Raw genomic sequence first — 25146 nt, 5'->3', positions numbered from 1 at the left:
TGCCTTGGCCTCCCAAAGTGCTGGGATTACAGGTGTGAGCCACCATGCCTGGCCTTATATCATCTTTTTAATGACAAAGAGACTTATCCTTGACTTCCTTTCTTTCACTTTTATAAGGAAGTAGCCAGGCATAAAAGGTGATAAATAGAAAATGAGATATTATACAAATGCAATTTTCATATTTTCTCTTCTTTAAACTCATTCATCTAATGGTCAGTTATACCATTTTAAAAATGTAACTTTAGAATTTAGATACATTTTTCTCATAGGCAATGACAGAATCTTAAGGTAGGGGAGTAAAGGAGATGAAAAGGGCATTCAAGTTTGTTAAGTAGAATTGGTGGTAGAGTTACAGTTTCACTTGTCATTAACTGTGGTGCACAAATACACAAAATTAGGAACTTTCTTTGGCTAACAATTGTTTGGACAGTGAAATAAAAGTCACTTCTATATCAAATGGCTCATCTAAATATTCTTTCAACTTGAAAGTATCGTCAATGGGGATCTTCTATAAATAGATCTTACTTGCAATCTATATACTGTTACTGAAATATATGCTTTCTTCAAATGGGAACATCTGATCCTAGAGCATTTTAGAAACTTTTTACAGAATAAAGGCAGAAACATATTTAAGCAGAGGAAATGAAATATCTAGTCACAAAAAGGCCTTTGCCAATTTTCCAAGTCATGGTTGTTGATTTTTTTTTAGATTAAATTTAGATTAAAACATCTTAATTCATTTTTATTTTTTCATTCATATTATTTTAAGTAAATTACTCTCTGAATCATGCATACATGTTCATATTCCCTTTGACCTGTAATATGAAATTACCCATAGACATCAAGTAAAGACTTGACCTATAAAAGACAGAAATAACAGGGCCCTTAATGATAGCTTCCTAAGTATATAATAACCAAGAATCTACTCACCTGTTGCCTCATGAGAAAGGTACTAGGACCAGAGATATATGTATACAGCCCACCTGTTTTGATATGCTATGTGGTGAAATGGTTGATGTAGGCTTTCAGCAACCCCAGTTGGCTTGCTTCTATTAACCTTGTAGTCAAAGATGGCAATACTAATTAGTTACTTATTTTAGATCATTAAGTTATTTCCTATTTTCTTACCAGTTTTTGCTCATTGGATAAAATACATAATGATAATCCATAGAAGTTGAGAACTTTAGGACATCCTTTAGAAAGGGAAATACGGCTGAATGTCACCGTTTTAGAAATGAAAAAATCAAGACCTAGAGAAGTTTAATTTAAAAACCTAGAGAAACTGTATTTCACCCATTATATAAGATACACATTGTTTTTTCACATGTTAATTTCTCTAAAACCAGGATGTTTCCTACAGTCAACAGTATCTTACATTGGCTGTTGGCCAGGTAGCGATTGTGATGTTGTTGCCTGGTATGTATGAGCTTGGTTGCAATTGGACAGCTGCATGAACTTGGTGGCATTACTGGACATTTGTAACTTCACATATCACTCAACAAACTCCTTAGGACCATTTGAGTAAATCCTAAGTTCTGGTTATGGTCTAAAAACTTGTGCTAATACCTTCTAGTTAGATGTACAAATCATCAGCAGTAAAATTCATAGAATGAGTCTTAATGGCTCAGAAGAATATCGTGGAGTTAATGGTGAAGCATTATTTTAAGAAAAGCTGCAACACCAATGGCCATGATGGCATAAAGGGTGCTACTGTTTGGGAAAATAAGTACATCAACTATTCTTAGTCAAGTCCTTCATATTTTCTTTTTTATACACTGTAACATTGATATGCAAAAATATGTTTAAAGTATAAAAAACCTCCTTCAATAAACATAAAATAAAATTCTAAACAATAAGAAAACATGTCATAGATTGAGAAACTTTTCTTTCTTAATTGTAACCCATTCCTAAACATTGATTATGTATTATGTTTATGTATTAAATTCATTGATTATGAATTTAATCAATTCTGATTTATTCTTATTTCCTCAGTTATTTTCTTATAAGCCAAGCTATCATCTATTCAGTCTCTGAAGTAAAAACCAAAATATTCCAATTTTGATGAAGAAATCTAATCTTTATTTCTATGATTTTAGCACAATATACTCACACAATAGCTTTATCTGTACTTAACAAAATACATTTATAGCACTTTACAAACTTTATCAGTTTGGAAAACATTGCATAACATTTTATTAAACACAATACTTTATATATACTATATATATTTTCATAATTTTATTTACTTTAAAAAGATAATTAACTCTCTTTATTCAATACTTGGTTTTATCAGTAAAGCACAGCCTAACAAAGGAAGAAGTGCTCCCATTAGCAAATAAGATAAATAGAACACTAAGAAGAGATACCACCTGTTAGTCTGATTTATTTTAAATTAAGGTACCAGTGGAATGTAAACAAATTTTTTTGTAATTTTTTTTTACAAAAGACATGTTATCAAATATACATGCAGAGGTCTGAGTTCTAGTGTCTGTCATTACATGTCCTTAACAATGTGGTATAATTTGTTAAGTCATTAAAAACTGTAGCCTTTGGCACTTTGAGTAGAAAAAGAATGTATCAATATTTATGTAAAGAAAAAAAAACTTCAATGACTAGAGAAGTACTTTAAAATCTTTTGTTAAGAAATAGGAAAGATTAGGAAATATCATACTGCACCTGAAATGCTGTAGCAGGGGTTTTTGTTTGTTTGTTTTTGTTCTTCAGAGTACTAAAACCAACCCACCTTTCCCTCTACAAACTGGCAAAAGCCAGTAGAAGCGTCATGATGGTGGTGGTGAGAAGTGGGGAAGGCAGCATTTTATTCCCACTCCCCTCTCTGAGAAGGAAATTGCCAGAAGGGATATAGTTGAGTCCATGTTTTATTGCCAGAGTTTTCAATTCTGCTGGTTTCAGCTAAATTCCTAATGCCTTACAAGGTTGGTTTTTCCTAGAAAGCTCTGCCCTTTTCATGTAGAAATTGATAATGATGTGATACTATTCATCTGTAAACAACTCTTTCTATTATTGGAAAGTGAGCTAAGATTAGATCAACCATCTCTGTGGTTTCCTTTCATCCCCTTGGCAATCATCAAGTATATATCGGAATTCTTATGAAATGGCATAAAAAAGGTTTAATACTAAGTTCCAAGAACTGAATATGTCTTCATACTTTAAGTTGGAAAACACTCCAAAATATTTTGTTTTTATCTTCTTATTATCAATGGTATTGGTTTCCTTTGATTTAGGCTCAAGGCTTGATTCAGGATAGGTAGCAAAAATGGTTGTTTGCATATTAAACTAAAACTGCGCCTATTCAGATATTTTGAAGTCACTCTTAATTTATACCGTGAGCTACTTTGACTTACCAATATGCATTTTTTTTTCAGATTCTTCCTCTTGGTGTCCAATTAACAAAAATGTTTTAGAGACAAGGGTCGAACTTAACCAGTGTGGCTCTAATTTACTGGTCAGCAGGATGTAGAAAAAAAAAAGTTAATAATGTAGAACCAAATGGGACTTTTAGATTACTTGTTAAGATGGTAACCTATGCCAGCTAGTTGTAGACATCTAAGGTCAAACTTGACCAACATTTCTGGCAATGTAACCCACAATGTCAAGTTTTGGCTCAGATTTCTTGTTTGCAAATTCACAGCAGTATATTTTGCTCAAGGAATGTCAATTGTTATTTTTGCTTTTAAAATAGGAGAATGTATCTATAACATCAAAAAATTAATAAGTTAAGGAGAAGCCATAGAAAGCAAAATATGATCACAACAATTTCAAAAAATTCTCTAAAATAATATATTTATAAAATTATGCAAATTTACTCACTAAGAAAACAGATTCATTAGCAGTACCTATACTTAAATAAAAAGTAAGCAGCAGAAAAACTATGCAGAAAAGTACTAGTTATTCCCTTTCACTGAAAATATTCCTACACAATTTTTGATGTTGAAGAAAGCAGAATTTTGAAGAAACGCACAAAAACCTTTTCATTTTTTGACTGTGACAGAGCCACTACAGAGAAGCTGCGGGGTGTCCTATTCTAACACAAAGCAGCCAGCATCTTCTTAATAAAGTAGCATTTCTTTAACAAGGAATTGCACACCACTATTTCACAGCTAAATAGAGTTTGAGAGTTTACATAGTATATGTACTATAATAATCAGCACCAACCGTATTGAGCTGTAGGTGCAGATTCTGCAAAATGAATATATAATACTGCATGGCCTCTGCTGTAGGGAAAACGTGTGTGTTCTGGGTTCCCACAGCTCACTATAAAGAAAAATCCCCAAAGTTGGCACATTCAGGAAGTAAAATAGTATACATTTGAAGAAAACCACTTTCTTTTGATACTGCTTTCTGCAAAACCTTTTAAGTTTGACGACAGGTCTTAAGAAAACTCTTCACACCATCACGTTAGTTAGGTTCTTGCATTGTGCTTTTCCCTCTCCTTGATGTGAGATCTACAAGTTTGAGTAGAGCAGTTCTGAAACGTTACAGAGTTCTGGGCTGATGGTAGACAATCTAGCTTGGTGAGACTTCCCAATTCGCTGGAACAGAGCACAGGTAGAATCGACAAATGGTCTTTTGGGAGTAGCCCAAATGATGGGATGGACATCACTCAATCCTTATAAGCCCGTGTGGGGGAGGTTCCTTTGTAGAAGATATTTCTAGTGTTTTCAGGGCTGTTGCTTCTTTCAGGGATTAGAATGATGTTGCCCTTTCTCCGCAGGGTGGAGTCGCGGGAAGAAGAAATGGACAGCGTCTCTGAGCCAATTTCGCTGCCCTCTACGGGGGTGACGCGGATGGTGGTAATTCCGTGGTGGTGATGCTCATTGCTATCAATGTTGCTTCTCTTGCGATCTCCAGAACCAAAGCTGTCTTTCAGAGACTCACAGCTTTCTGAGTCCCTGTTGAGATCGTTGAGCTCATAAGTTTGGCGAAGGCTGCCTTTTTCAGGGGCTTTCCACTTCCAAGAGCCACTGCCTTCACCTTCAGTGGACGGGATCTGTATGATGGGCCTGTTGTTCTCTGGGTGAGCCTCAACCCTCACTATCCCACTGGGCTCATGGTCTGTCAAGGTTTTATAGCGGATGGAGCCAGTGCAGGAGACCGTGCTGCCTTCAGTGTTCTTGGGGCTGCTTTGGAGGACACCCTGCTGCTTGGACATGGCTATGACTTGCATGATTCGGGGCTGGCTGTTGCTTCTGTTACAGGCCACAGTCTTCTCAGCAGCTTTTAACCACTTGGCCCGAGCAGAGCTGCTTTTGGGGGAGGTGCTTATGTTTTCCTGGGTCTCCTCAGGGATGTGCACCAATTGTGAGGACCCAGGACGGGACTGAATGGACACTCTTGGCCCTCCAGGCATGCTGTTGTTACATCCGGGGACAGCGCCAGGCTGGATCTTGAGGTACTGATTGCCAGGACCGTGGTGGTCTCCATTCACCCCTACCCTCGATGGCTCTGAGCTTGACCTCATTTCTATGGATCTGGGTGGTGACTGTCCAGGCTCAGGCTCTATAACTTGCAAGGACAACTTTCGACTTTCATTCTTATTCTTCCACTGGGTGAGGAGCTGCTTTGATCTAGCGGAATCCATAGAGGCGTGAATGCTCGCATTTCTTCTGACAGGGTCTTCTACAGATGGGGTATTGGCTCGCGGCAAGGTATTGCTGAAGGTAACCATGTTCTCTTTCCCCATGGGGCTCCGTGGAGTAATGATTTCCACATCAGCATTTGCTCTTTTGAGGTTTGTCAACGAGCTGGCATCTCTGTGGTTTCGGTTGAGGATGCCTTCCGTATGAGCAATTCCATCACTGCTGCTACCATTTTTAGCAGATAAAACTCGGTTGGGATCTTGATTGAGGTCTGTCAGAGACCTGAGGGCGTCTCTGTGCTGAAACATACTCTCATCACTGGGCAGGAAATTTCCCACAGCATACAAGCCCTAGTGTTTGAGAAAAAGCAATAAATAATGCACTAGAAGACAGTCACGAGGGTTTCCTTAGAATACCCACCGAAGTACATACTTAGGTATATGCTTCTTACACACCATTGACTAATACAAATAATGAAACACGAAAACTATATTTTTGCAGGGAAATAGTTTGTTAGTTATGTCATAAATCACTGCATGAATTGCTCAGCAATGTGAACCCCATTCTTTTCTCCATCCTATTGGATGTTTTTGTCAATCTTATCTTGTGTATTTGTTCAGAAGAAAAAGCAGACAAGAGAGAAATAAAGACTGTTTTTTTCCTGCTTTTCAAAGCAATTCATTTCTCCGGATTTAGGAACTTCTTGTTGAGTGACATCTCAAATGGCTTAAATGATTTATTTTACCTTCCATTTTCAATCATATGATGGAAAGTAGAAGAGGTGTACAAAATATAGAACAATATATCATTCATAAAACATGATATCTGGCTTTGAAATAAGGTCAGAGAAATATATTATTGCTACCCACACTGAGTACAGCCTTGTGTGTTCGGCATTGTACAGGGTGCTCTTGGAAGAGAGGGCCAAAACCATCACCAGACTGGGGCACTTGGATTCTTTCCTGATTTAAACTTGGTCATAAGTTGGGAAATACTATTTGATCAATTTAGTACCATTGCACTAAATTTGAGCCAGATTTTGTTTAATTTTGTCTTCATACACAGTGTATATTTTTGTTTGTTTGTTTTAGATTTGGGAAGCAAAATTTGGAAAAAGCCTAAAGTTCAGCCTCAAAATCATTACCCTTTTGGCACATAGAAGATCTAATCCCTGCTGGACTTTCAGTTTTTGAGATACTTGGTTTAGAAATAAAATCAAGCAGCAGACACCTATTTGTGTGCTAATTTCAAAAGGAGGTAACCACTGTCTACTTTTCAAGTCAAAACAAAAAAAAATTGATTTGACATTTTATAACATGCTTAACAATGAACAAAACATTGACTTAGAACTGAAAATTTTCCAATTTTAGGGCAGGAGTGCAGACAGAAATGAAATAAAGTCAAGCTCTTGCCTCTTCGAGTAGTTTAATTCCTGGTTGAAACCTTCTTCTAAGTATCTATCTATGCTCTCACCAGAATGAGCAATCCCTACATGAGTTCTATTAATAATTGTACTTAAATTTGTAAGTTGGGGAAAATCCTCCACTAAACTATAAGGTCTCCATACAAGTACAGCCATGTGTCGCTTAATGACAGGGATACATTATAAGAAATGCGTTGACAGGTGATTTTGTCGTTATGTGAACATCATAAAGTTCACCTACACAAATCTAGATGGTATAGCTTACCACACACCTAGGGTCTATGGTAGAGCCTATTGCTCCTAGGCTGCAAAATCCTACAGCATGTTACTACACTGAATACTCTAGGGAATTGCAACACAATGGTAAGCACTTGCATATCTAAATATAGAAAACATATAGAAAAAATGTAGTACTATAATCTTATGGGATCATCATGGTATTATATATGTGGTCCACGGTTGACCAAAATATCATTATGTGACACATGACTATAGTTGTTTAATTCTTGTTATGACATGGGACAGAGAGTTAGTATCTTTATTTTGTAGGTGAAGAAACAGGCTTCTGAGAAGCTGTGTAACTTGGCTAAGTGGCGGAAAATCTGGATTCATAATCAAATCCTTTGGGCTGTAAATCCCACACTAATTCCAGGACATCATGAAATGACACACATGCAAAAAGCAATACATAAACTAGAGAGTGGCATTTCCAGTCTTCTTTATTTCTTCTGCAATGCACATTGCCAACACTCCTATAGGCAACCCAGGCTTATGCACAATTCCTGGCACACTAACTTTAATTTGATCCCTTTCTCCTGCACTGAAGAATGCATGTGAGTAAGAATAACTTTTAAAGTGACAATCTTGACTATGCTAGTTTATGAAAAAAAAAAAAAAACTTATAAAATTATAGCACACTTCAGTCCTTTACTTGTATTTCGATAATCATTTTCTTGCAATACCTTTCCAAGGGCACTAAGACCACATGATTGAGAACTGTAGTTACAGATAATTTATTTTTATTTCTGTCAGCTTTTCTCAGTTTCTTTCATTATTGCCTTTTCTTCTGCTTGTCACTTGTTTATTGGTAGTCCCTGGCTCCCTTTTATTTTTATGAGCTGGCAATTTTATATATCCGTAGTAACTACAATGGTACTTCCATTAAATAATATCCTTCTCCAGTACTAATTGCTTTTTTGAACTCCAGAAGCAACTACTCAACTAGTTATTGATTCAATTGATCCCCTCAACTCCCTTTACTCCCACAAATCTGCTTCATCTGTCATTTACCTGGTCTGCTAATGAAGTCATCATCGATCCAGTGTTCAATGCTGGAAACCTGGCCATTATGTCTCCTTCCTCCGGTTCCCCCACCTTCCACTTCCACTTGCTTTTTCAGATGCCTGTCTCTTTGCATATGTAGTTTCTTCTTCTTGAATGCCCTCCCTCCTTTCTTTAGCCCATGGAACTCTCATTAAAAACAACAACAACAACAACAGCAACACACACACACATCACTTTTGTGACGTGTTTTCTAACTTCCTCAGGCAGTTTGCTGTTCCCAAAATACTTTGTTCATACCCTGTTATATCATTGAACATGTTGTAACAATTTATATTTATGTTAATCTTTACATTGTAAACTTCTAAAGAATACATCTTATTTCTCAGTGTTTTCATGTTCAATGCAATCCCTGGCACAGATTAGATATTGAATAAATGTAAAATGCATGAATGCATGCATGCATGACAAAATGAAATGGACAATCTCAGTTTCCTTATGCTGAGGATATTTCCCTTAGAGGAAGACCACTCTTGAAAAAACAGTAGTGTTAAAGAAGTCAATACTAGTTGTATCACAGTAACATTCAGGCGCTAAATTTGTGGTGTTGGACAAGTTATATAACCTTTAACTAAATTTTTGTTTTCACTAACCTTACTTTCGGCAATAATCACTTTCCTCATCTGTAATATTATAATTATACTATCAATAGTAGTCCCTGCCCACCTCCTGTTTGGTTGGCATAAAGACAAAATTCAAAAATCTTTTCAAAATTACAATTTCTGGCTCATAGTAAGAGTTCAATAAATGATTTTGTTGAAAGTGGGATATGTGTTTTGGCATAGAATGGAGATGCATCCATTTCCTTGTAAATTTAAAATATATTGCAAGGAAGTTATTATAGTGCAAAATATTCTCTGCATGTTTTCCATTTTAAACTTTGGTTTATAAGATAATAGTAAATTATTTACCAAGTACAGTGCAATTCCTCCTCCTATTAAAAAGCCACAATAGACATCAACTGGATGGTTCTTATACTGAGTTATCCGTGTTAGCCCGCAGATTATTCCACAGATGATAAATGTGAAGACCAAGAGAGGTTTCAGAAGCTTAGAGGAATCCGTTAATGTGGAATTGAAGTACATCTTAAAAATGGAAGAAGTGGGTTAAGTATGTTAGAAAGGCCATTTTATTAGTAAATTATAATCAAATAAAAAGTTAAAAGTCTGATACAACTGACTTCAGTTTTACTGTTTCATTCCCCCTTCCTATGGCTATGTTCTGTACCTGCCAAGAGGAGATATGCATGATGAAATTTACCAAATAAATAACAGGTCTCTCATTTAATTACATGAAAGTTGGAAAAATACCAAACCAGTAGAGTTAGCCATTTAACTGTTTAGTCTCCATGTTACTTGTCATATAATTTCATTCATTTTTCTCAGGAAAGACTTCACGGACTATTGTATAAATTAGATAAAATGACTATTCATTGTACAACATTTCCAAATTTACACTGACCTAAAACTTAATTGTTACAGAAACACTAAAGTAGCATATGTGTGTGTGTGTGTGTGTGTGTGTGTGTGCACATCGTATGTCTTTGTGGGTATTGTGATTTTTTCAAGTTTTGTAACATTCCTATAATTCATAATATCCTTCCATGAAGTATAATATTAAAGGGATACCAGAATAAATAAATATTATTATAACTGTAGAAAAATTCTTTTACTGTACTATTTTTTATAGTAGCATTTGATTTCTGCTTTGGATGCCATTGTATTTTAAGGCTGCAGTACTAAATTTACCATTCTGTTATTACACGGGTATATCATCTAATTAGTCACCTGGAGACAACATTCATTGCTCAGATTTTCTGCAGAACACAGCTCAACAAAAAGAATCAGTTACTTACTGAAACATACACAGCTGCAAAGGCAGCAAGGGTTGCATGTTGAGAAGGGAAGGACTTTCTGCCAAAAGAAGATAGTCAAATTATGCCTTGTAGTTCAGATACACTGCTAGCAATAATCTCAAAGACACTGAGTGGTTAAAATGTTCAACTTAAAATCACAAGGCAATAAGCAATAATTTTACTTTCTGTTCAGCTTTCTGGTAAAATACCTTAGTGATAAAATAAATACTGCTAGTCACCATTAATATTAACAAATAATAGTGATGTACTTTCCAGTATAAAGAACTGCTAGCTTGGCAAGGGGCCGCTTCATTACATCACTAGAAGGATGGTTGAAAGTGGAAATGGATTGGAAAACATCATTGTTCTTTGGTGTAAGAGTTATACCTGTTCAAAGTAACAGCTCATAAAACCTAGGGGTTTAAAGCTTTAAACTTTTTCTATGCTCCTAAATACATTGTTTTATTTACATAGAATTTTTTAAAAATGAAGTTATTTTCTCATGGCATTGGATCTAAATGTATATTATTAGTACTCTAGAAAGCATAAGAAAAGTCTAATTTTAACAAAATGTTTCTCTACAAAATTAACAAAATGTAGTACACTTTACAGTAATTTCATCTCAAGAATCATAAATCATCTTGTTTAAACAGTTTAAAGAGCAGGCAAGGATGGTGAAGAGACATTGAAAAGGGCAGGCGAAAGAAGAATAAAGACTTGTTTCAATGAATTAAAAAAATTAGAAAAAATAAAATTCATTTAAATTAGTGCCTTCCTAATTATTTGGTACCATGATAAAGAAGATCCCTATTCAATAGAGATAAGTTAATATAATAGGACTGAGAAAAAAATAGAGGACATAGGTCTTGGCTGTAGGTCCAAAATTATTGAATGATACATGAGAACCTTAATGTGTATAATCACATAACATCAGGCTTTAATTATTCAGTTGTACCTATTAACTTATTTTTGACTCCTTAGTCAATATTTGGGAGCTTATTGAATGGAAAATTCAATTCTTACAATAATTGATTGGCCCTTATCCCTCTGCAATTTATTTCTTTTGAGCCTCTAAACTACTATCTCTTGTCATATAAGTTTATTTTTGCTTTATTTGTTAAAAATTTATGCATTGGTAATTTCTTGAGTTTCCTTTATATTCTGACATGTAAGGCCAGAAGCTATGCACACCTAGGTTCATTCAAAGAATGAATGAACTTAGTGGCACAGAGTCTGGGGCATGAGTTAGACCTGATTCAAAGAAAATATATGCAATCCTAGATGTTATCCCTTCTCAAACTTTACAAAAAGAAAAATTCACATTTTTTTAATAGAACATATAATGGAGATACAACTTTCATATATGTTTAGTCTTTCATTTAAACCAGTCCTAGAGTTATATTGACTGTCAGCCATGACTGACTATAAATATTCTGAAATAAACCATTTATAGTAACCTAAAACCATAGTGAGTATAGGATCGATCACAAAACATGGTGGAGTTTGGTGATATAGGGACTAGTAGCAAGAAGGTGGGCTGAAATTTGGAGACATAGGGAAGAATTTGGAATAAGCCCCCAATAGGTTTCTATGGTTTAGTCATTGAAGAGATCGTTGAATTGAAAATAAAAATAAAAAAAAAAAATCATTGCGACTGAAAAAGCCATGCTCAAAGTGATACTCCAAGCAGCAATTGAATAATGAAAACAATGATGCAGAGTGTTTTTAGACCTATTTCTAACCTGCCACTGTTGATAACTGTGAGGTCAGATCCTGAGCAAATATCTTCCACAATGTAGGAATTTTCTTTGCAAGATACATTCAGAGAGGTATAGTTTGGTTTGCACACAGTCAGAAAGTAAGGTGCTTGATATCCTGTGGACAGCTGTATGATATCTGTAATAAGAGCTGTAGAGCATAGTCCAAATACATGAACACCTATAAGCAAAATGAAAGAAATTGTTACCAAGTTGGTCGTTGTGTCAGCATCAAACATATTCATTAAACATTAATGAATTAAGATCTTAAAATCTATTGCGCTCATTTTCTCTAAGTTAATTTCAAGAAGACACTATAGAAAATTCCTAAACTTCTAAACAGATACTTATGGCCAAAGTAAAGGCAATGAGTATCTCCAAAGTAGTAACTTTAGGCACTTTTGTTAATTTGGTTATAAAGGACCAATTCTTAACATTAACTGTAAGTCACTTGTCAGACACTTGGAGCATGCTAAGGTATGATTTGAGAGGGATGACATGTGTGGAATGAAGTAAAATTTAAAGTAGTTTTAATTTGCTTAGCATTTTTAAGTTGCCAGGGTTATTTCTCCCTGATGGTCTCTAACACTAGCCACAGTCATCACACACTACAGAATCCATTCTAATTCTCTTCAAGCTGTGATCATACTAGGAATCCTAATTAAAGCAGAGACGACGTCGGCAGGCCCTGATATGGAAATGACAATCGTATCCTAGGTGCACTAATGTGGGGAGCCGACCTGTGTTTTTGGAATTTGGACATGCTGTTCTTACATCTCTTGGTCCAAATTCTTTTTTCTCTCTCTCCTAGGACCAGTCTTAAACCATCAAATAAAAAATCCTTGCACTTGTACATGCAAACTCTATATCTGCTTGAAATTGCTTGCTTGGCCTTATCTTTGGGAGTCCAACTCTCTGCTCATAGGCACATGATCTGGAACCTGCTCACTCTAGGTTTTCTTGTCACCCTAGATTCATTCTGACTTGACAGCTTGCATTCTGATTCATGAGTTGCTCATAGAAATCATTATGAGAGGACCAGGGTAATTCTTCAGTCACCGCCTCCAGACCAAGAGTGCTGGCTTGCACATTACCCTGTTTTGCATTTTTCTTCACTGCTTACTGTCACCTAACCACCACTCCTCCAATTGCTTCTCCACCCACACACCTGGGATTCATGACACAGAAACTTTGTTTCTACATTCTAATTCCTAGAAGCATGCAAAGACTTACTTTTTCCTTTGGATAATGGACTTTCTAGACCTATTGCTGACGCAGGCTCTGGAACATTGTCCTCTAGGATGGAATGGATCATCCTTCCAGTCGAGAGAGGGTATGTGGTCCTTTGTCCACAGTATTTTGTTACATTAGGGAATATTTTCTCTGTGTTCAGCTACATGTCCTGGAGTTTTATTTCCTTGCCTGAGTTTGTGATGCTGTTAAGCTGTCTATTGTTTCCTTATCATCTCAATGTGATGGCAAGAAAATGCTTAGTGGAGCAGAGTCTGGGGCATGAGTTAGACCTGATTTTTCCTCTTGTGGGAAAGAAATCTGTGTATAATTATCTACTAGGGATTAAGCAAAGCCATCAATTATTTTGAGCTAACATGTTACAGGTAAAAATAACTTTATGCCGACTTACTGGGAATGAATAGAAAACATTCAGGTGGGTGTGATGTATTGTGGGTGACTATTCAACCATATTAAAAAAATAAAAGACCTATGACTGGAACAACATTAAGATGGCCCCATGCTATGCAGAAGAGACGAAGGTTTAAAAACTGGTTTGATTCAGATGATGATAGCCAGGTCTATAGATTTTCTAATAGGTCTCATGAAAGATGAAAGGTAACATTAGGGGCTACAACCAAGGAAAAATGGCCATGATGCAGTACTCAATGGTGACATTTCAAAGTGTAGTAACTTCTGGATGAAAACACTCCAGGAAAATTGAAATGGAATCATTCATGTGACTGAAGTAATTTCTGAAGAGTTGTCTGTTCATTCTGGCCTGCTGACGTTTGTTCTCCATTTTAAAAAACTGAACACAGATCCAGTGAAACCATTTTAAAATAAATTCATGCTTCAACCAGAGCTAAGGCACAAATAAGTTGAAATGCATGGCATTTTAGCTCTCAAAACATGGGCAACAAATGTAAATAACACATTTCAGATACAAAGCCCAAATTTTGGTGTTTTAACAGTTTCTTGTACAATGTAAAGCTCAACATGTACTGAAATTATACATCTAAATTTTAGTGTAAGAGACTTAATATCTATAATTAAATATAACATTTCTATTTGAAAAAGAAAACATTTCTTTTCTTTGTGGTTCCCCACACCCACCAACGAATCTGACGGCTCTTCTGAGGAAGGAGTTGAAGTTGCAGCCTCCGGCGTTAATATTGGGCTCCAGTCCAACCCCATTTCTTCTTTTGGAGAGGCAACAGTAGAGAATTCCTTCTCCTACCATAATCTGCAAAGATAGAAGGGTATTCAGGAAAAGGCATATTGGAATACCTATTAAGCCAACAGGTATAAAGGAATTACACATCACTTTTTAACATATCAATTCAATAAAGTAAAGATGTAAATTTTCTTAAAAGTTTTAGAGGCACAGTGATTTCTTCTGAGAATATGATCAAGCAGTGAGAATTAAGTAATCAGGCCACTCTAATGAGATTTGGTAGGGTCTTCTGGACTCTTATGTACTGGAACATTTTACCAGCAGATTGGGTAAATAAATCAATTTGGGATTGAGCAGAAGGATCAATCCATGAAAAGTGTGTGAATGTAGAAAGGTGCTGTCTACAGCATAGCTGTCCCATAAATATTTCTGCAATGATGGAGCTGTCCTTTGCACTGTCCAATACAGTAACCACTACCCATATGTGGGTATTGATCACTTGAAATATAGCTACCGCAAACGAGTAGCTGAATTTTTAATCTTATTCCATTGTATTAATTATGTAAACATTAAATAAACTTAAATATAAAATGAAGTGGCCACAGGTGGCTAGTGGCTGTCTTATCAGAGAATGCAGATTACAAGAGAATCTAGGTCAGCAGGATAATATTTCCTAGGTATAGACATTTAGACAATGTGTTCACAGTGGACGGAGAATCATACAGTAGTATCAAGAGGACTCTTAAGATAAGGAACAGGGCACTTTGCTGTAGGATTTTAGGACCTGTGAGATCAATGAAGGAACTCAATGTGATTTAGGCATGATTTTCTTCAGTAAGTTTTCTTTGAAACCTCTTACTGTACCCTAAATTGAATTACATCTCCATCTATGTGGCTCCCTTAGCATCTTGTCCTTCCCTCTAGCATAGCTGTATGAAATTGTTCATTTGGCTGTCTTTCACTAGATTAGGGCCTTCTGAAGGAAGAACCGTTTCTTATTTACCTTTCACCTTCACTGTCTAGCACAGTGCCTGGCACGGTGAGATTTGCATGTTTGGCTTTTACTGAGGGACTCACGTTTGCTAACTACCTTAGGCATTTGGGTTGTCAATTATCCTGTACAACAGAAGCAAGATTTAAAATGATCCATTGTATTCATGAAAAAGTTTTTCAAATATTTGAGATAATTGTGCCTAAAAGATTGTTGTGAAATTAGATATTGGTTTGCTATAAATGTGTGGAGCTGAGGAAAGTACGATTGGTGAGATACTAACAGTCTCTGAAATGAGATACTAACAGGCTCTTAAATACAAATAATCATGTCACTGTAAATATTATAACCCTGATTAAGACTGAAACAAGTTTTCCAGGGAAAACCTCTCAGTTGTCATTACTAGCTTAACATTTATTTTATGAAGTGTTCAAAATTATAGTTAAAAAAAAAAAACTAGTGACAGTAAGCCTATGGCCTTCTGCTTTGAATACTTAAATGACTATATTTACTTTTGTAGGGAATATGGTACAAGTTTAATTATAAATAATCTTACTTTGTATAAAAAATTTAAAGAGTAATTATCACAGTAGAACTCTACTTATAACCATATGTGTGAAAATCATGTGGCATAATAAACTCTTTTAAGATCAATCATTATAGAAACAATAAAAAGGAATTCAATTGAAACCATTGGATGGTGAGTTAACCATTTATACTTTTTGAAAAATACAGTCCTACATTAGCACTTCAAGTTAGACATGGAAATTCAATAGATTCTATACTCTGTGTAGACAGATAAAGCATAATACAACACTTACACAGAATAGTATAACTGCTACCTCAAATTCATCATCTCCAGAAAATTAACCACTTATCCCTGAAATGTATTGTATTCAGCTAAAAGAGATTAATTTCACCTTCACTTCCTCAATAAAAATTCTGTGAATAATTTTGTTTTCTCTTTATAATTATATTTGTAATGATTCACGTCTTGTCCATGAGTGTTGAATTACATAAGCATTTATCTGTATAGAAAAGTGTGTGTTGTCATACAATACAACAGTCATTGTCTCAAATGACCTTGAGACCTTGAGATTTCAGGAGTTTTTTTTTTTTTTTTTTGAGACTGAGTCTTGCTCTGTAGGCCAGGCTGGAGTGCAATGGCATGATCTTGGCTCACTGCAACCTCTGCCTCCCGGGTTCAAGCCATTCTCCTGCCTCAGCCTCCCAAGTAGCTGGGAATATAGGCATGCACCACCAAGGCTGGCTAATTTTTGTATTTTTAGTAGAGACAGGGTTTCACCTTGTTGTCCAGGTTGGTCGTGAACTCCTGACCTCAAGTGATCCACCTGCCTCTGCCTCCCAAAGTGCTGGGATTACAGGCGTGAGCCATCGCTCTGGACCAAGAGTTTTATTTTAGTTGTTTGAATATGTTCAAAACTCATATGTAAAAGAAGTACAACGCTTATTTGGCTAGACCATGTAATGTGTATAGAGGTTTCTTGTCAGTATTCTGACATCACCCAACCATCCCTGTCATTAAACAGGACATTAATTTTCTCACACTCACTTCTGTCACTTAACCTCAGCTAATGTCATTCACGAGTTTTCAAAATAATTCAATTTGGCATAAAGCTAAGTCTCCTCAGGGTGTGGGGATATGTTTCCCAGTGCATTTTCAAATGCCCAGCTTGTTTCCCCCTTTTGAATGGCACACTGTTGTACTGCAGTATGGTGTCAGAATTTAGGTTCTGATAAGAAAATTATTTGTTGCTGTTGCATTTGTAAACAGAAAGCAGTTTACAACAAGTATCTTTTCACAATCTCTGTTTTGTCCCGTACCCAACCCTGAAAAGAACACAATTTGTTGTTGTTGTTATGGACAGGTGTTGGGAGGAGATATTATAATGACTACTTCAGGGGAGGTTTTGAGAGGAAATATATTTCTTAGTACTATAAGGAAACTGGCCATGGAACAGTCATCATAGGGAGAACTCACAATCCAAAAAGTCTTTCTTGTAAAAGAAAACCACAAAAATTATTATAGTATTCATCACAGTATCCTCAATGTTTAAATTTTCAATGAATGTTTTTTGGAAGCCCCAACATGTCTAATATTCAGCATATTGATTGTGTAGTCTCTTAAAGCTAAGTCTATCCCAGGAGCTAGAATTAAATTCTGATAGAATTCTTCTATAAAATTAGATGTATTAATTGTTTACCAATATGTAGTAAAATTGTATTTCCGGGAAGAAAAAGTGCACTTTTTTTTCTGTTCACATAGACTTCATGAAGATTTATGATAAACCCAAATAGTCTTTCTCATTTTCTCTGAGAAATAATCTCCAAAGAACCTAAAACAGAATGCTTGCTTTATCACTCTAAAGTAAATGAAAATTGAATATTAAAAAAGAAATTTTTCAATTTAAGGGCAATTTCAGAAAAATAAACATATACATTTCACATAAATGAAATACATTTTTCCACTTTCATGTATAACATCATGAAGACAAGTTATTTTTAAACATTTCTCAAAGCATTAAAAAATCTGGGAAGCAAATACTGAATGATTCATATTTAAATTCCTGCATACAAATTAGCTGATCTTTGTATTCATATGAAGGTCCTTTTGGAGAATCTGGCTGAAGCAAGGCCTTTTGTTTTGCTTTGCCTTCCCTCCACTCCACGTGGCGGGTGGCAGCTCTCCTCACACAAGTCCTTTTGGACACTCATCCCCAAATGGAGAGTTCTGCTTACCTCCCTATCCCTTCTCACTACCCCGTTTTTGGAACAGGCTTATGCTGCCCTAAAGATAGAAAAGAAAATGACATCTTTGAAAGTCAGAAATTAGAGTCTGTTATTTTTACTTTCAGGAAGAGAGGGGGAAAGGAGTTAGCATAGCTATATATGTAGGAAGATTCGAGATAGAATTATGGTTTTAGAACAAGATGACAGCAGACTCTAGAGGATCACTGCGAGAAAATGTATGTTTTGGGAGAAGGCCTTCAAAACCAAGGAAAAAATGAAATTAGAGTGAAATCTAGAAGTATAGTATATGTTTGGAGAGAAAGCTGTGACAAAGTGTTTGATGTCAGCAAAGTCTAGTCTGTCTCACCATCCAGTTGGTTACCTAAAACCTATCAAACCAGTGTGGTGGGAATGAATTGCTGTCATCTTGGAGTATCCTGAAGTGATATAGGGAAATCAGAAATCCTGAAGCGTAAATAGTTCCCTAGTTTGCCTTTCCTTCCATGAAGAGGCATGCAGCAGCTATGGAGGCTCCATGGAGACCCAGGAATTGAATGATGCCTTTCTGGAAGGAGTTGGCACTGGAATTCCCAGGTCAGCCAGGTGAAAGGGAGCCATGGTGGATTTTCTCTTTTATTTCTCAGACCTCAAGAAAGAAAGCTTTAATGCCAGATCCCTCAGAAAGCATCCCAAACTTGTATATTGAGAATTTATTATAGGATGTGAATGAGTCAACACAAGCAGGCACACAGTGATGACACCAAGGTTATTGTCCCCTGGACATGTAACAGTGTCAGCAAAAGAAGCAACATGAAATAAATAGTGCTGGCGGGGAGTGCCACAACAAAATTTGCTTTCCTAGCAACTTGGTAAAATACCCTAGGGGAGAAAGACTTCTGGATATGTACAATCAAATTGTTTAAATGATTAAATATCAATACAGCTTTTATAACAGAGGCATGATCATTTGTATAGTATTTTATGTAATTTATTTCAAATTCAAATATATCAATTATAATAATTTTGAGCACTTTACCCAATTAGGATAAGCACTTTCTGGTGTGGCAGTATGATACATTTAAAGCATCTATATATATATACACATACATATATATAAACTTTATATATATTCTAAACTTTATCTATCTAAACTTTTATTTTAAGTTCAGGGGTACATGTGCAGGATGTGCAGGTTTGTTACATAGGCAACGCATGTCGTGGGGATTTGTTGTACTGATTATTTCATCACCCAGGTATTACACCTAATATCCATTAGTTACTTTTACTGATCATCTTCCTCCTCCTAGTCTCTGCCCTCAGGTAGGCCCTAGTATGTGTCTTTCCCCTCTATATGTCTATGTGTTCTCAATGTTCAACTCCCAGCTATGAATGAGAACATGCAGTGTTTAGTTTTCTGTTCCTGTGTTAGTTTGCTAAGGATAATGGCCTCTAGCTCCATCCATGTCCCTGCAAAAGACATGGTTTCATTCTTTTTATAGCTGCATAGTATTCCATGGTGTATATGTACCACATTTTCTTTATCCAGTCTATAATTGATGGGCATTTAGGTTGATTCTATGTCTTTGCTATTCTGAATAATGCTGCAGTGAATATATGTGTACATGTGTCTTTATAATAGAATGATTTATATTCCTTTGGGTATATACCCAGTAATGGGATTGGTGGGTTGAATGGTAGTTCTGAATTTAGGTCTTTGAGGAATCACCACACTGTCTTCCACAATGGTTGAACCCACAACAGTGTATAAACGTTCCTTTTTCTCCACAACCTCACCACCGTCTTAATATTTTTTGACTTTTTAATAATTGCCATTTTGACTGGTGTGAGATAGTATGTCACTGTCGTTTTGATTTGCATTTCTTTAATGATCAGTGATGTTGAGCTTTTTTTCATATGCTAGTTGGCTGCATGTATGCCATCTTTTGAGGAGTGTCTGTTCATGTCCTTTGCCCACTTTTTAATAGGATTGGATTTTTTTGTAAATTTGTTTAAGTTTCTTACGAATGTTAGATATGAGACCTTTGTTAGGTGCATAATTTGCAAAATTTTTCTCCCATTCTGTAGGTTGTTTACTCTGTTGAAAGTTGATTTTGATGTGCAGAAGCTCTTTAGTTTAATTAGATCCCATTTTTCAATTTTTGGTTTTGTTGCAATTGCTTTTGGTGTCTTCATCATGAAATCTTTGCCTGTGCCTATGTCCTGAATGGTACTGCCTAAGCTGTCTTCGAAGGTTTTTATAGTGTTGGGTTTTACATGTAAGTTTTTAATTAATCTTGAGTTGATTTTTGTGTATGGTGTAAGGAAGGGATCCAGTTTCAATTTTCTGCATATGGCTAGCCAGTTATCCCAGCATCATTTATTGAATAGGGAATCCTTTCCCTATTGCTTGTTTTTGTCAGGATTGTCAAAGATCAGATAGTTGTAGGTGTGCAGTCTTATTTCTGGGCGACCTATTCTGTTCCATTGATCTATGTGTCTGTTCTTGTACCAGTACCATGCTGTTTTGGTTACTGTAACCCTGTAGTGTAGTTTGAAATTGGGTAACGTGATGCCTCCAGCTTTATTCTTTTTGCTTAGGATTACTTTGGCTCTTTGGGCTCTTTTTTGGTTCCATATGAATTTTGAAATAGATTATTTCTAGTTGTCTGAAGAATGTCACTGGTAGTTCGATGGGAATAGCATCGAATCTATAAATTGCTTTGCACAGTATGGCCATTTTCATGATATTGATGCTTTCCCATGAGTATGGAATATTTTTCCATTTGTTTGTGTCATCTCTGATTTATTTGAGCAGTGGTTTGTAGTTCTCCTTGTAGAGCTCTTTCACTTCCCTTGTTAGCTGTATTCCTAGATATTTCATTATTTCTGTGGCAGTTGTGAATGGGAGTTCTTTTGTGATTTGGCTCTCAGCTTAACTGTTGTTGGGGTATAGGATTGCTAGTGATTTTTGCACAATAGTCTTGTGTCCTGAGACTTTGTTGAAGTTGCTTATCAGCTTAAGAAGCTTTTGGACTGAGACAATGGGGTTTTCTAGACATTGGATCATGTCCTCTGGTGACTAGTCAGCAATAGTCTTACTTCTTCTCTTCCTATTTGAATGCCCTTTATTTCTTTTTCTTGCCTGATTGCTCTGGCCAGAATTTAATACTAGGTTGAATAGGAGTGGTGAGAAGGGCATCCTCGTCTTGTGCTGTTTTTCAATGGGGAATGCTTCAAGATTTTGCCCATTCAGTATGATGTTTGGGTTTGTCATACATGGCTGTTATTATTTTGATGTATGTTCCCTCAATACCTAGTTTATTGAGAGTTTTCAACATGAAGCAATGTCAAATTTTATTGAAAGACTTTTCTGCATCTATTGAGATAATCGTGTGGCTTTTGTCTTTAGTTCTGTTTTTCTGTCCTGGTAAAATGACTGCATAATATGAATTTTTTATTAAAACTTTAGTAAATGACAGGAAAATACTGTTATTCTAGCAATATTGCACTCCAAGAATATTTTATTAGTCTCAGAGTCTCAGCTTCTTCCAAGTACATCATTAATAGTTCTAATAATCTGACAGTCACTATAGAATAAATCATTAATTTATAAAGTATTTAGAGACCTTTTAAATATGATAAAGTTCTATGAAAATTAAGTTTCCATCTTATCTTCTGAGAATATTTTATACACTATGTATTTAAAGTGTAAACAGCATTATATTAAATAATTCCCAGCATTATTTAATATTGGGGAATTTTAAAAATCCATAGCTACATTAAAGTGTAGAGTTTAGAACATCTATGCAGAGACTCTTAAACTGCTGCTGTACTGAACCTGAGCAGGTCAATTAACCAGAATGTGAAGCTTTCAAATAAAACTTTTAATTTCATAGCCATTTCCTTTGACATTCACGAACATGCTAAAAGCAGAACAAGAGTTTTTCACCATAGAAGTCAATATTATTTCCCTTGAAAAGTGTTTCTTGTCCTCTTAGGTAGTATTTTTGGGGCAAAAGAGGTGGTGAAAACGGTTGGCCAGTCTTATTTGTTAATAGATTTATCTAAAAGTGTGTTACAATATATATTAACACATTAAAAACAACTATGTTTTGAATTCAGTTCCAGTACATTAGAGCATTTCTTTATGTACATATTTTATTTAATTATTTATTTTAGATTTTTTATTGATACATGATAGATGTACATCTTTTCAGAATATAGCTGATAATTTGATACATTCATATAACATGTAAAGATCAAATCAGGGTGATTAGGGTATTCATCATCTTATATATTTATCTTTTCTTTATGCTAGGAACATTTAAATTGTTCTCTTCTAGCTATTTTGAATTTATGAACATTTTAAAATGCAAATGCCTTTTCTGAATATAAAACAGTTTATTCTTTGAGCATGTCTGTATGTATGTGTATGTGTTCATGCATGCATGCCTTGAATGAGTTTTTATATCTTTACTTTATAATTATTTATGCTCAGTACTCATAATCAATAAACAGTGATAATCTAGTAAAAAAAATGAAACTGTAAGTGGTATCAAATGCACTTTTGGAAGACAGTCTGTTGAATATGTAATTTCCCCCCCATTTTTTCAGGCTTCAGATACCAAATAAACATATGTAAAGTAAGTTAATTAGGAAGTGTACCAGAAATGTCCTATTAGCCATTCAAAGAGAATTATAAAGTTACAAAACTTTTCATAATGATTTATACAAATAAACACTAGGAATCAATCATTTTTCAAATCATAGAATGTTTAAATTTTAATGCCAATAATGTTATGCTATTAACTTCCACATGATACTGTCAATATATCTCAAAGACATGATTTTGATTTAAGATTTAGAGTTCATCTTTTGTTTGCTTTGAACCCATTTATTATACAAATGTGGTGATTTTTAGTTTTTCAGGACTGATAAACACAATTTTGGGGGTAATTCTTACCGTAATTGCAGGTCCAGCAAAAGCCAAGCTAAGCAACATGAGGAATGGAATTGCCTCCTGGGTTGGTTCAATGTACGGCATGCTAAGACTCCGATCATAGCAGCTAAATCCAGAGTGTACAGGTTTGAAGACATCCGTGAGTTCGAGGAAATAGAGGCTAACCACTGATGATGCCAATATAGGCAACTAAGAATAAAGGACAAAGAAGATCAATTTATTCTACCTGACATACAGGCCATACATAGAAAACAAGTGGCTTTCTCTCCTTCTCTCACTATTCCTCTCCGATTCCAGAGTTAAAAATCATTTGTAAGTTCTATTGCTTCTACCTTCAACGTGGATTCCAATTCACCCACCTTAGTCACAGCCTGTTACGAGTCGACCCCAACCTTCTAACTGGTGCTACACTTTCACTCCCACCCTCCCACTATACCCATTCATTTTCCACACAGCATTCCAAGGGGTCTTGTAAAAGTATTTCAGATCAGATGTGTCAACATCACTGATAATCAGAGAAATGCAAATCAAAACCACAATGAGACACCACCTCATGCCAGTCAGAATGGCAATTATTAAAAAGTCAGGAAACAATAGATGCTGGTGAGGCTGTGGAGAAATAGAAATGCTTTTACACTGTTGGTGGGAATGTAAATTAGTTTAACCATTGTGGAAGACAGTATGGAGATTCTTCAAGGGTCTGGAACCAGAAATACCATTTGACCCAGCAATCCCATTACTGGGTATATACCCAAAGGAATAGAAATCATTCTAGTATAAAGACATATGTACATGTATGTTTATTGCAGCACTGTTTACAATAGCGAAGACATGGAACCACAAATACCCATCAATGATAGACTGGATAAAGAAAATTTAGTATATATACACCATGGAATACTATGTACCCATAAAGAGGAATGAGATCATGTCCTTTACAGGGGCATGGATGAAGCTGGAAGCCATCATTCTCAGCATACTAACACAAGAACAGATAACCAAACACACATATTCTCATTCATAACTGGGAGTTTAACATTGAGAACACATGGACACAGAAAAGGGAACAACACACACCAGGGCCTGTTGGAGGGTGGAGGTTGAGGGGAGGGAACTTAGAAGACAGGTCGATAGGTGTAGCAAACCACCATGGCACACGTATACTTATGTAACAAACCTGCACATTCTGCACATGTATCCCCCCTTTTTTAGAAGAAATAAAGAAAACAAACAAACAAACAACAACAACAACAAAGTATTTCAGATCGCATCACTTCCCTATCTGAATCACTCTAGTGTTTCCCACTCAACTTGAATAAAATCCAAATGCCATCCCATGCAATGCAAGTTGCTTCATGCTTTGGCTCTTGATTCTTCTTGTACCATGTTTTCACCGCTCCTCAGCCCCCTGCTCACTGAAATCTAATTGGTTTTCATTCTTTTCCTGTAATAGTCAAATTCATTTCTGCCCAGGATCCTTTGCACTTGCTATTTCTTCTTCCTTTTGTGCTCTTTTTCTGGCTCTCTATACTACTGGCCTCTTTTCATCATTTAATGATGCCTTTCTGCACACTCTACCCAAGGCAGCTCTTGATCCATCCTTCACTCTCTACCTTATCATTTTGCTTGATTTTTTTCATGACACTTATCATTAACTGAAATTACCTTGCCAGTTTAATACTTCACTTATTTGTTTTTCATCTCTCCCAGTCTCCCACTGAAATAAATGCTCTATGAAGTGAGAGTCTGCCAGTGTTATTTATAAGTCCTGGCACTTGGTAGGCAGGGAATACATCATTTAATAATTTAAGGAAGCAATCAATACTTGCTGATAACTAGCTAATTGAATAAATGTGTAAACCTTAATTTAATTACAATAACTAGACTGGAGTTACCAGATTTAGCTAATAAAAATACAGGTCACCCAGTGAAATCAGAATTTCAGATAGCAATGAATAATTTTTAGTGTAAGTATACCCCATGCAATATTTGAGAGAGACTTATACTGAAAATTGTTCATTGTTTATCTGAAAATCCTGACTTCACTGGGTCTCATCTATT

At 35.7% G+C, this 25146-nt stretch overlaps 1 protein-coding gene across 2 annotated transcripts in view; it reads right to left on the bottom strand.

Moving 5' to 3' along the window:
• Positions 1–2056: 2056 nt before the first annotated feature.
• PLPPR4 (phospholipid phosphatase related 4) overlaps positions 2057–25146 on the bottom strand; it is a 45495-nt gene continuing 22405 nt past the window's right edge. Inside the window, exons 2-7 of one of the 2 annotated variants that reach the window (XM_010367942.2) lie at positions 23089–23274; positions 14323–14452; positions 11962–12157; positions 10220–10277; positions 9276–9449; positions 2057–5950 (exon numbers count right to left, since the gene is read on the bottom strand). In XM_010367942.2, the coding sequence (XP_010366244.1) occupies positions 4625–5950; positions 9276–9449; positions 10220–10277; positions 11962–12157; positions 14323–14452; positions 23089–23274 (2070 nt within the window). In that variant the 3' untranslated portion in view covers positions 2057–4624. The remainder of the gene's footprint in view (positions 5951–9275; positions 9450–10219; positions 10278–11961; positions 12158–14322; positions 14453–23088; positions 23275–25146) is intronic. The other variant, XM_010367943.2, reaches the window with a different exon arrangement.

Source organism: Rhinopithecus roxellana, chromosome 8 (assembly GCF_007565055.1).
Source record: "Rhinopithecus roxellana isolate Shanxi Qingling chromosome 8, ASM756505v1, whole genome shotgun sequence".
Classification (NCBI taxonomy): domain Eukaryota; kingdom Metazoa; phylum Chordata; class Mammalia; order Primates; family Cercopithecidae; genus Rhinopithecus; species Rhinopithecus roxellana.
Note: the sequence above shows the minus strand (reverse complement) of the source record. Positions and strands in the feature narration are given on the sequence as shown.